This window comes from Strix aluco, chromosome 12 (genome assembly GCF_031877795.1).
Source record: "Strix aluco isolate bStrAlu1 chromosome 12, bStrAlu1.hap1, whole genome shotgun sequence".
NCBI classification, from domain to species: Eukaryota; Metazoa; Chordata; class Aves; order Strigiformes; family Strigidae; genus Strix; species Strix aluco.
In genome coordinates this window covers 9,002,947-9,016,405 of record NC_133942.1, presented here as the reverse complement: position 1 = coordinate 9,016,405, position 13,459 = coordinate 9,002,947, and the positions used below count along the sequence as shown (strand labels likewise).

The 13,459-nt window shown below is 36.9% G+C and overlaps 1 protein-coding gene across 4 annotated transcripts in view; it reads right to left on the bottom strand.

The window, feature by feature from the left end:
- Window positions 1-2,189: 2,189 nt before the first annotated feature.
- RORA (RAR related orphan receptor A) overlaps window positions 2,190-13,459 on the bottom strand; it is a 383,361-nt gene continuing 372,091 nt past the window's right edge. For all 4 annotated transcript variants that reach the window (XM_074836864.1, XM_074836867.1, XM_074836865.1 and 1 more), the window contains one exon: window positions 2,190-12,615. In XM_074836864.1, the coding sequence (XP_074692965.1) occupies window positions 12,451-12,615 (165 nt within the window). In that variant the 3' untranslated portion in view covers window positions 2,190-12,450. The remainder of the gene's footprint in view (window positions 12,616-13,459) is intronic.

The following is a 13,459-nucleotide window of genomic DNA, read 5'->3' as shown; positions in this document are numbered from 1 at the left end:
GCGGCGCGGCGGCGGCCATCTTGCGGCAGGCGGCACCGCTGCAGGGCGGGGGTGAGGGAACGGAGGGTGTGCTGCCGCCAGCGCCCCTGTCGGTGCCGGCGCTGGCGCTGTCCCGCCTCGCCGAGGGATGAAGTGTGCCCAAGGTTTCTCCGCGCTGCGGGCTCTGCTCTGACTCCATCTTCTTCACTAAGGTGTGGCCCTGACCAGGTGTTGGGTGCCTCGAGTGGTAGTTCCCGCCCTGGGTGTGCAGAGGTGTCTGGGCAGGGCTCTGCCTGGTGGCTTGCCCCTGAGGGGTGTTGGGACTCTGTGTGAGAGGGCTGAGGTGCCCCGTAGAGGTTGCTGCATTTATCAGCTTCCCTCTTCTCCCTGGGCTTCCACTTTCCCTGGATCACACCTCCCATTTGTTAACATGTGGGCAGAGCTGCAAAACCTTTTTTCTCATCAGGCTTCCCAGTGTGGTAAAATGTGGAATTCAAATATTCTCAGTACTTGTAAGACTAGGTGATGGAAGCCCATTTGCTTGTGGTGTTACAAGAAAAGGTGATCCCCTTCACAGCTCCACAGATGGAGAAACTAAGAGGGAAGTGACGATTGTGGCACGAAGCTAAGTGTTCACAGCACCTAGTCCTGTAAATAAAACCCTGGGCACTATACACAAATAGTAAGAATACTGAGATGATTCAGAATGATGTCCAAACCCACCAACAAAGGAATCGCTTTAGCTTTCTTGCAGAACAGTTTTAAGGACACTGATTTTAATTCTGCCCTTTTTTGGTTTGTGTATCTCAAAGAAGTGGAAAGGTTTCTATCTCCCTGCTGGATCCACTCAGAGCCTAGTCCTGGAGGTAGCCTTGTAAGGAGTAATCTTACTTCAAAAGCCAGGTATGGTAACAGTTACATAGCCGAACAATTAGAAGGCTTATCTCATATTGTGAAAATGACAGGTTAAGTCCCACTTCAGTCTGCATCTCTAAAACCTGCAGTGTCTGGTTGGGTTTTTTTTTGCTCTCTTTTTAAATGGTTCTGCTTCCTACATGTGATCTTTCTACTTCCGTGACATAAATATGAACATCAGGAAACACTTTGTCACTGTGACAGTGACCAGCACTGGCACAGGTTGCCCAGAGAGGTTTGTGGAGTCACCATCCTTGGAGATAGTCAGAAGCCAACTGGATATGGTCGTGGGCAACTGGCTCTAGGTGGTCCTGCTTGTGACCTCTGGAGGTTCCTGCCAATCTCAACCATTCTGTGAAAAAAACCCACGACATCACCTCATAACCTACAGTTTACCTTTCCTTATGGGTGGACATGGGAGTTCTTGGTTTGTCTCACTTCAGAAGAATTCTTGTGTTTTATTATTGAACATAAATAGTTGTTGCCTAACCTGTAGCTTGGTGGTTAATAACTTTCCTGTGAGTGGAAAGATTGGGCAGGAATCATGTCCTGAGGATAAGAAAATTAAATCTGGGTTTTCAATGTCTTGAAGACAGCTTTAGTCATGGAACTGCTGTAGAACAAATGGCACTACTTAGGGCTACAGTTCTAAGAAAGCGATCACTTCCACTACTTTTTTTGGTAGATTTGATCTGTAGGTGAAGGCTGCTTCCAGATAGAGTGCTTCAAAGATGAATGCTAGTATCTGTTTCTGGATTGTGGTCAGGTACATAAATGCTGAGCTGTAAAAGCTCTGTCAAGGCTGAAGCATTTCTAGGTAGGTGCAGAAGTGTAATTTTACATGCCTGAAGTCTTAAGACCAAAGTGTACTACTGACATTCAGGTGCTCCCAAAGTTAGCACAGCAGAGAGGAGTTGCAACTCTGAATTTTGATGCCTAAATTGTATTAAAATGTCAATTTTGATACCTAAATTCTCATTTAGATTTTTTGTATCTTGCACTTGATGCAGTAAACTCTGATTTCAAACAAGACGACACCTTCAAGGAGCGGGGAGGTAGATTAATCCACATTCATTCTGAAGAGGCTTAAAGCTCTTGTTGGCCAAAGGGGAGCTTAAAAGGTGCTCAGGAGTCTTCTTGTTTCCCCACTGCCAAACATCACCTGATGTATATGCTAAACAACTCTGATATACATGCTTTGGAAGCACAGCCTACTTTTGTAATGGCGCATTCTTTAAGGAATAATCCACAATTTAGAAAAACAAGATGCTATTGACAAAAAATTAAGACAGATCTTTCCATTAGAAGCTGAAGTTTTATTACAGGATAACAGTACATAAAGCACATCTAAAATCGATGTGTTCAATGCACTTAATAAAGGTAATGTAATATTAAAGGTACAGTTTCTAAGTACAATATAACAACATTCATATTAGAATGAAAATTGGAGTATTTAAAAGACAACATTAAATCTCTTATTTTTACAGTCATATTTACAAAATGAATCAAAATACTTTTTTCGGGACTGAGTAAAATAACAAACTTGAATATAAGCAGGCTATCGTAAGAGTGAGTTGGAAAGGTCCATGAAAGTGAAAAGTTAAGTGATTGGGTAAAGATCATTAGCAAAGGTTTAGTACAATACCACTTTAGTATTCCTCTTGATGGCTTACATTTTATTGTAGCTAGAAAAGGAATTTATACATACTGTACACATAACAGACAGCATATATTTACATGTACAGTATAATTGCATTTAAACTTGTGTGTATTTACAGAAATTTGAGCATATCACTCAACGAGGTTTTTGAAGTCTATGTGCTTAATCTTCAAACTGATGTATATTTGTAATCAGCATTTATTCTGGTCTCGTAACATTGAAAATTTAGTAAACAGGGAGAATATATGTTAACCAGATGGTTTTGCATAAATATATCAAACTATTAAAACAATAGGGAGAACATGTTCCTGGCATTATGTATAGGTTAGTACATACAAATTTAAGAGCGAGTCCTTTTCTCTTTGAAAATATCAAAAGGTGACTTAAATCAACAAGGGAAAATAAAATTGTCATGGCTTATATTTAAATAAGATTGTAGCTTCAAGAGGTTTTTATAATTGTCCTGATAGTGTTTGCAATTAAACATTCCACTTATGAAAATATACCCACATTGCAGTAAAGTTTGTATTTATTTTTAGGACAACAGTATGTTTGCTGTTTAAAAAAAATTATTTATATATATATATTCCTTGGATTGAGGGTATAAAAGCAGTGCATGGAAGCCAAGAACCATGGCTTTAAAATTCACTACCTTCTATTATCAAAAAGTGCAGTAAACAGAAACATCGTATTTAATAAATTGCTCAAAAATCTTTGCTAAAGATCTTATAAATTCAGTAATATTACAGAAAAATTCTAATAAATATTTAAAAGGTTAATTACCTCCTTAGTTAGATATTTGATATCCATCAGTTTCTAAGAATTAACATGAAAACAATATCTAGAATGAAAGGAACAGGGGATAGGAATACTTTTAAGGGTACATGACTATGTAAATTAAGGTATACATGAAAAATAAAAACAAAACCCCCAGACCTGACAAAACGTTGCAAATTCCACTTCTTAATTAATTTTAGTCGCTAATGGCTGTCGTTGGATATGTGTGAATGATTTATAAAGCATATCCAAGGACTGAATTTAGCCATCCATCTACCATGGAAGATTTACAGAAAATTCCTATTTACAGTAACTGGAGTTAAGTGTGTAGGCGTGGCCTAGTAACATCCGCAGTTTGAGTGTGTACAGATCCTATTTAAAGTGAAGAGGGAGGAAGGCACCCAGCAGAATAACATCTATAAATATCTGATGCAACGACAGGATAGAACTCTCCCAACAAGCCAAATAACTACCTCCCTTTCAGACAGACAGCATATTGTAATTACTTTATACTGGCAGATTAGATGTTTTTCTTCTTTCTGATACAATACAGGCAGACTGTTTTAGTAACCAAAAGGATAACAAGCTGGACAGAACAGTTTTATTAACGTTAATAATTAATAATGTTAACAATGTAGAAAAAAATTTCTACATTTGATATCAAGTATCTGTACCGGTGAAGTAATTTTCTCCTTATTAAATATACTATAGAATAATTTATATAATGACACTATGCATTTAAAGAGAAAACCATGTCCCAAATCTTGTACTCTGATACAGGTACTTGTTGGGCATATGTTGGTGTATATATATATATACACAAATATATATATATTTATATATAGTTATACTCAGTGAAATTAACAAGACCCAAAGGTGGTATTGTCTAGGAATAAAAGGGGTTTGTTTGCTTTTGTTCACAAAAGTAACTTATCTAGCACCACACATCAGAAAAACACAAAAATAGCACACTCTAGTTCTAAACAGCTATGTCTAAAATAGATTATATAGTAAAACAGATATTATACAGCATAATGTGGTATTTGATAAACAGATAAATATTTGCACTGTGTAGGCTGTTTATAGTATAACTTTATCTATACAGAATGAAAGCAAAAAGTTAACTGTATAGAGGTGAGCAGAACAACATTAAATATTATGACTCCAAAGCAGAGACAAAGTTAGAGTTGAAAGAATAGAGCAAGATAAAATGTTTACAGGCCATTACAAGTCCTTAAATTAGTAGTAAAATAAGGAATCAGTTGCTCAAGTTTAAGAAAGCAGTAAACAAGAGATTGCATTTACATGCAGATGTCTAAAACTTGTATTTCTTTTAAATCTATGCACAAAAAGTCATTTGTTTTTATTGCTTGACATTCAGTTATGGCTAGAGTATTTTTAACCTTTTTTTTTGTACTTTGGAAACAAGAATATTGTTAAAGGTGCCATAAAAATGGACAACATTGAAAACAGTTTGCAAATAAACCACCTAACACTGCAGTTCTTTATACATTTTAAAAAGCCTTGTCTGGGGTTTGTCATATGTTAAATATATTTAATCTGGGAAAATACATTGTAGCTTGAAGCCTCCCATTGGCCCAAACATCCAATACAAAAACACATCTCCAGAAAAGGAGCAGGCAGACAATACAGTTACATATAAAGAAGCAGCCAGTTAATGTCCTAATAGTTCAAATATTCACCACTGTTCTGTAACTTGTTTCTAAATCAATGTAGAAATGAGGAACATTTTGGATTTAGAAAGGTGTACAGTACGTATGCCTTTTTGTGAAATAAAATTCACTGTATTGCTTATGAATTCTCTGCATTAGATATAGATAGCATTACAGATTGCAAGTTCCTGTAAAGTTTGTGCATCTACATTAAGACTTTGTGGGGTAATTTTGGGTAGTGTTTCTCAAACCGAAAGTCACAACCATTTGAAAGTTGCCAAAGTGTTTAGATGATTATCAAAACACTATGTCGGGCAAAGGTAGCTCGGTTCTGCGTGAAGTGCAGCAGCCCAGCTCTCCCGCGCAGAGCGTGGGGTTGTGCTGGCTGCAGACGAGCGCGCTGGCCAGGGAACTCGTCCCACTTACTGGATGCAGCTCAGCCCCGCAGCATGGCGGAGCTGGAAGAGCTGGCTGCTGGCTGCTAGCAGGTGCAGTGCCCAGGGACTGACTGAGTACTAGCAGCAGCTCAGTTCCTTGGGTCAGGAGGTGCTGCCAGTCCTTACAGCTGGGTCGCACTCCCCGCCCCAGAAAAAGTCAGTTCATTCCAACACGGAGTGCCCCATGAAGAAATATAGCCCAGAGGGATCGTGCTTTCAGAAAGCTTGAGAAACACTGACTTACAGGAAAACAAGTATACAAAGGACATATGAACACCGAAAACATGCAGATGTTAACAAAAAGGTGTGATGTCACACATCAAGTTAAACAACTTGATTGTGAAGTTCAGCTTGAAGAAGTAATGAGAGTATGAGGGAAGACACACAAATGAATATTGTGGCAGAAGAAATGAACCTATGAGTATCGATCTGAAGCCTTTATCATGTTTTGTTTCTTATTTGGATAGCCTACTTATTGCTATAAAGTTATTGCTATATTCTACCAATGATAAAGGCAAAAAAAAAAAAGATAAACAGCAACATTACCTATGAAAAAGGTAGAATACAGCTTTTATTTTGATGTTAAAATTCTATTTAGTACCTGAATAAAGTTCCAAAGTATATTATCCTAATGTTATTTATTTTTCCCCTCAAGTCCAGTGACTTAGAATTATTTAGCGAGCTATTATCACAGTACTAGGATTAAAGCACATACTGCAATGATTTTAAAATAAATACTCATTTAAATTTTAAAACTTTTCTTTTTGTTGTTGTATTTGGTATCTGTATGCATTTGCCCTCATTTCCACCAAATGATTTACTGACAGGAATATTTAAGCATAAAGAAAATAGAATGTTAATATTCAAATATATTCATGGCTGAAACTTTAAAAGTAATAAATATTAGTATTAATAATGAAAAATAATTCTAATAGTTATATTTCTCCAGCTAAGGAAAATAAAGATGTTTCTTCTGTGCAATCTGAATCAACTAGCACAGGTAGAACTTCATATACTGAATACTCGAGAAAATTGCTTATTATTTTGGATATTGGATAGTAAATGCTGTTTCTGACATTTATATTTGTAAGTTTATCTACATTGGGGAGTTTAGGAATGTGTGGAGAAAAAATACACCTTGTTTGCACAGCTTATACTGTGCAACCTGTTTTGTTCATCCAGTACAGACTGGGGAATATCTATGCCAATCTAAAAAAAGGTATTGTAACATTTGGATCGCATCTTCTAGATTTACATATTAACAGTATGTTTAATTGAGATGCAAGTATGTAAAGAATAGGTTGTATTTTGAATCAGCAATAGGAATTTTCTTCTACTGAAGATGCCAGAACACAAACTGATGAAGAGGTCATACTTGCTAAGCAGTTGTCTGCCTTGGAAGGCCATTCCAAGCTAAACTCGACCATCAGCTCGTAAAATCGTAAGAAAGGTTTCCCTATTTATTAAGCAACCTAAAGTGAACAACTAGAAGCCACAGACCCAGTGAAAAACTCCTCAATAACCTAAGATACTGGAGAGCTGATGCTTTTTGCAGGAAGACAGACATGCTTGATGGAGAAATTCACTCTCTTCCCAATCTAACCAGAGTCTTGAAATCTTGCTCATTTTGTTTGTAGTTGCTTATTTACTTTTCTACTTGTATTTTCAAAAGAACATGAAGCCATAAAACAAGGCTAATTGGAACAGGCTTCCAGAATCCTACAGTTTGGCACTTGGAAACTTCCTAGACATTGCTGGTTTTGGTGCCATTGTAATCACTTGGAATTGCTGCATTTGATGTACTAGATATAAAGATGTCTTCAGCCTCAGGGTTTCTTTCCAGTCCGGTTTATTGCTTTACCATGAAGCATATGCAACAATGTGAGACAACATCGAAGTGTTCTGGTATTCCTGCGGATCTGTGTTCCTTTCTATGCGACTTCACTGCTGAAACCTAATGATCACCTTTTCATTCTTACTGTACTAGCATAAACTGATTTGTTTTCTTTGACAATAATTTAAGCACTGAGAACCCATTTTCTATTGCAAAACACTGAAATTCAGCTGGAAAAATAGTCCTATCATCATAAAAATGTCCAAAGGGTATTGAAATTAATTTCAATCATTTATTTAATGGGTCAGCATTAATTTGTTTTCTAAACTATAATTGCAAAATCTTTGCACTGTTTGGAGTACTTTTCTTTTGAACAAAATAAAGTCCAAAGAGCAGTTATACTGCAAAACTGAGGAAGAGAATGAGGCACGCATAGAGCATTTAGTTAGAAAAAAAAAATCCAGTTCTCTTGTGCCTGGGGGGAAGGGAGAAGGGAAGAAAATACTAGCGTATTTTGTAAAAAGTAATTTGTTCCACCAGTAGTACTGGCCACCCTGTTGAAGAGTTTTAGAAGATCCCTGAGCACATTAGTTTCTGACTCTTAACCCCAGCTCCAAAATGATAGGGCTTCTGTTGTTGGTAACGAGATGGATTGTCATTCACAGTTAAGTCAATCATAAGGTGCTTATCTATTTACCCTTTTTTTCACCAATCAGCACAAAGAACTGTCAGAAAATAACTTTTATTTTTCTTTTTTAAATAATAAAAGGGCACAAAATTTAAACAGTCAATATTTTGTGACAGTGGTTTAGGATTATTATCTGGCTGCCCCTCAACAACAGACAAGTGATTCAATCGACATTCCTTAGCAAAAAAAAAAAAAAAAAAAAACAAAAAAAAAAACCAAAAAAGGCAAAAAAAAAGAAAAATCCTGTACAAATATGTATTTTTCCCTGAGGGATCAAGGTTACACCCGCAAGTGCTCTATGTACATATTGCACTGTAGAGGAATGAAGAACATGTGCAAAAAAAGCAACAATGATTGAAGCTTACTAATCAAACCTTTTAATCATGACTGCTATGTCATCTTGCATTTTGGAATGTTGGAACACAGCTATTCCTTTAATCTAAAATGTAAAAAAAAAAAAGAAAAAGAAAAACACACCTCTACTATGGCACATTCAATGAAATAAAAAGTTTTCCAAAGACAAATAGACAAATTCCATCAAGAAAATAATACAAAGTTCGTTCGTTTGTTTTTTTTTGTTTTTTAGAAAAATTACATTACTTTCTTTCATTGTTTCACATTACAAAATCTTTTTTTTTACTGTTTACACAAATCACATTTTATTGCAGGAATATTTCAAGTGCCATCAAACATTTATAGAAGGGTTAAAAAAATAGAAGTCTCTCTAAAGTGGTCCAGACAAGGCTTTGTATAGAATAAATCTTTTTTCCACCTTCTATTTTTGACTTAAGTATTTTGAATACATTTTCTTTATTCCATTGACACTTAACAGCCTAGAAGCAGCCACTCACACGTACCCACGCATATATTCATGTGCGCACACAAATGTACTCTCTCACACACACACACGTGCACATACACACACAGATATCTTGGTATCCATACTAAGATAAGCTTTAATAAAGAACAACCAAACTTAAAAACAGCCTCCCTTTTTACCTAATCCCATAGTTTTTAAAACACCAAACAATGCTGGAGATGTTGGAAGCATATTAGGGTGGTTCAAATAACAGTATAGTATCTCTTTCCTAGAAAGCCAGAAAACGTCTCTGTGGATAGATTTAACATCCAATGAAAATCTCTTTGCAGACTTTAAGGAACAGGTCATTCAAACCCAATATATTGTTCCTTTGTCTTCAGCTGTCCTCATGTTTTTGTTTGTAGTGAACTGGGCAGATTATGAAAATACTCATGGAGTACCCATTGACACCAAGTATGTTTTTTAACTGAATATTTGGTTGATCATCTGATACCAGGCCATAGTCCCAGAGGTTCTGCAGAGCGTATTTCCTCTGCTGCACTGGGTTCTTACATGGCCATTGCTCTGAGCAGCCACGCTGATGCTAGTGTCTACATCTCCTTTCATAAAAGCCTCCTTGGCAACAGAAGTCTTATCAGTACACCTGCTATGCTGTATCCCTTTTTTCCCCCCTCTATGAAGAGCAAAACAAAAATAATATTCTATTGCCAAGTGGCTGTTAACCGCGATCAGGAAAGCAGAGTTACTTGGGGTATGTACGGACAGCCTGATTTAACAAGGTGCCAGTCCACAGGAGCTCCCATGGACAAAAATGACAGCTCTTTCTGGCCTGGAAGATCACATCACAAGCTGTTTTCAGATGCAAAGGGCTTTCAGCTAAGGCCCTACCTGGAACCTTTTTATGGTTATGTATTTTATTAGTAAATGCTCCAAAAATCTGTGTTGTCAATGACTTATGGGTGTAAATATGCCGAACTAGATACCAAACAAAACCACTGGCACCTAGATGCCTGGTAAAGTACTAATACTCATCTGGAAAAGGTAAGAAAAGGACGTGACTGAAAACTAATTCCAAAATATTTTGCCTGGGTAGTCTACTTATTGTCAGAAGTAGGAGTTGTATCTCTCTCTCTAAAAAAGTACAGGTCTTACTTCATTATTCATTAGTTGACACTGAAATTAAGTTTAGTTGATCTTTACACGACTAGCACCTAAGGCTGGTCACATTCAGAAAACGTTTGTTAGTTAAAAGGGTTGCTTTAAAAATAGGAACACACATTAGAATTAAAGTACCATATCATGCCAGTTACTCCAATAAAGTAAACAATGATTCTAGGAAAAGTGTTTCAGTGAGACTGGAGAGAGCACGTGCTGGGCTGTGAGCTGCCTCTTCGGGAGCAAGCTGGATGGAGCAGTTAAAGGACGGCTCTATGGACTTTTTCCAGGAGCCCTCTCATGCCTCCATCCCACTGCTCCCGGAGGTGCAGGTGTTCCCCTCCCTTACTCGGGGCATACTGCTTTGAAGGGGAAACATGATGCTCATCTCCCCCTCCTTTCAAACCAGAGAGGTGAGTGATAGCTGTAAGCTTCCCTGATGTGGCAGACTATAAAATTTTTCATAGGTGTCACAGCTAAATGTCTCAATTTGACCCCAAAGGAAACATGTTCAAATCGCAGAATAAACCTCTGTTTTGCTTATAGTAACCCACAGACCTAATTCTCCTTCTTAAAATAGCTAGGCTTCAGTGTGCTTCTATTCCCTTTTGTTGCTTCTCAACGACTTCTATATGCAAGAGATTGTTTATCCTTTAAAGCAGTGGAGCATATTCTGTCTCATTCCTTTTTCTTTTAAAGTTCCTGTTTTTTTCTTATGTACTTCATCAGAAACTCCATTTGTGTAGATCTGCAAGGCATCCACTTACACATCTTCATCTCATCCACATCAATTATGCACCTCTGGCTCAAACAGCCACAGTTTATTTTGTGATGTCATTTATTATGAATCTGGTTCCTTCAGAACCAGGTTTACTTGTCAAATTTGCTCAGAGACAACATTCTTCCTATAGGGAATAGTAATAATAAAGACTGCAAGATTCGGCTTATTGGTTGGTTATGCAGTATCACAATTTCAGTATTACAGAACGCAATTTATGATATTAATGATTTCCAGGCATTATACAGAGTACAAAACTGCTTTCTAGCAACAGTGTGCCTTTACTTTGTTAGTCTATCCTCATCTGATAAAGTGCATCTTTTTAAATAATGAGAGCAATGGACTTCTCTGTTCAGCTACCTGAAATTGAACTGCTGGATGCTGGAAGGACATGGGTCAGTGTCTCATCTCACTGAAGTCAAAGACAAACCCCCTAAGGATTTTGATAGGCTAGAGTTTGAAGGCATTGTTTACAATATGGAGTACAAAAGTATGTAATATTATGTATAAAAATTACTTTTCCACATCCATGTCATACACACATACTTTTACTGTAGATACAGACTTGAGTAAATACCTTCAAACCTGGATTTATGGTGGGCAGAAATATACTTTATTCAATAGCCTGATTTTGAAGGATGCTGTGTCACTCATTTGTAAATGATCTGTAAATTGCTTAGTTTAACTTTGACCATGGAAACTCAGCACCTTTGAAAATGAGGCTTTTGACTTGTGCACCTAAATTTAAATTTAGGCATGTAACTTTAAACATCCAGGTTTGAAAGATTTGAAAATAAAAGTACCTTTGAATTTAACAGCGGAAAAAGTTGATTTTAATTTAGAAAATTGTCATTATTTTCAACTCTTTAAAAAAATCTGTAACCATTTCGGGATATGACCAGCCTCTCTTTAAAAGTAACATGGAAAACAGCAGCATAAATACCTCCCAATGTACCAGTACCTGCCAAACCTTTTTCAGTTAAACTTGAATTTCTGGTGCACATGCAACACAACAATGAACACGCTAGCATTTAATTTAAAGAAAAAGGTGCAAAATGAAAGTGCCTTATCAATTCAACAAGAAAAGCTATACCAGTAACTACATTTTATATTAATTAAAACAATATATAAACAATATCTCTTTTGCTATATATAGTCTTCATGCCCATTTACCCTGTAATATATTATAATGCTATTGTTGCTATTGCTATGGACCCTTTTCATGCCGTTCTGTCTACTGGCAAACAGTGGTAGGTGAAAAAAATCGTCCTTCATGAAACAATGAGCAAGTTGTGCAAACTGATGCTGAAATCTCTGCAATGCACACCAGTCGCTGATTACTAGGTGGACTCTCTGTTCTGATCAACAAATTGATTGTTCTGTCAAAAGTCTGGGCAGTGAACTACAAGAGAAAACAACCTTCTGACATTAGTACCCTCAGTCTGTGTAAACAGAGGTCAAGGATTGAGAAGTTGAGACAGAAAAAGGGTCCATATTTGTAGGCATAATGGAAATCATATGCATGAGAAAAACAAGTTCAACTTTGTTTCATTGTTTCCCATCCTTCGCCTGACCCCGACCGCCAAGAGATGTGCAGTGTGTTGGCTCCCTAGGTCTGTGCAGGGCCATATAAAGTGTCTCGGTTTTCTTTCTTTTTTTTTTTTTCTTTTTTTTTCCTTTCTTTTGTTTTAATGTTTGTACTTCGGACATTCTAGAAGTGCTTAGGTGATACGTTTACCCATCAATTTGCATCGCTGGCTCAAATTCTGAAGTGAACAACTCCTTGTAAAGTGGAGGAAAATGAAGTCGTACAATGTCTGGGTATATTGCTTTAAATGCCATAAGCTTTTCTGTATGTCGTCCACACAGTGCTCTTAAAGTAGACACTTTGCATATTAACTGTAAAAAAATGAACAGAAGTCATACGGTCATATATATGGAACCAGGGCTCCCAATCTTGCTTTTAGGATTAAACCTCTCCCGAACACTTTGAGTTCACTTCAGTTGTTTACTTTAACAATGACATTTCAGATGTCTAGTCATGGATGTTTGTTATATTAGATTTTTTTTTTTTTTTAAAAAAGGAGGAAGCTACTAAAAACCTATTTAAATCGTGGATTAGTGCTATTTGTGAAATAATCTTTAAGTTCCTAGGAAAATGCATCATTAGGTTTCCTCACTTGCCTACGAAGCACTGGATTGGTCTAGAAGTATTTCATGGCTGGATCTTCATTCATTCAACTTAGTCATTCTCTTGAAAGAAGACAGTCCTGACTACTTTCAAACCCACAGTGAATATTATGGAGGGAACTGGCAATGCAGTAGATTAGGCTTTTTTAATTTATACTAAATAGGGTGAAAAGGAACAGACCAGAAAAATCTGTACTTAAAAAATAGGGTACTCCCCGAACTGAGTAAATGTACTGAGTAAATTATTTGTAATAGAGCACATGGAAGAAGCTTTCTTCCAACAAAGGTATCCAAAGTATACACTGGGAAAAGAATTATATGAGCTAGGATTTGAAATGAGGACAGTCTGCAAAGCTTGGGCAGGACCATCCTGCTTCTATTGTAACGAATTCTGTGGTGTGAAACTAAGCATAAGCTTTCTGGCTGTGTAGAGTTCTAAAGGAACTACTTCTGTAAGGCAGTGCTTATCCTCCCCCAGTTCTTCAGATTTTTTTTTTTTTAACATCACAGAACTTTTCAGTTTTTGAAAAATTACGTGAAGATACTTCAGATT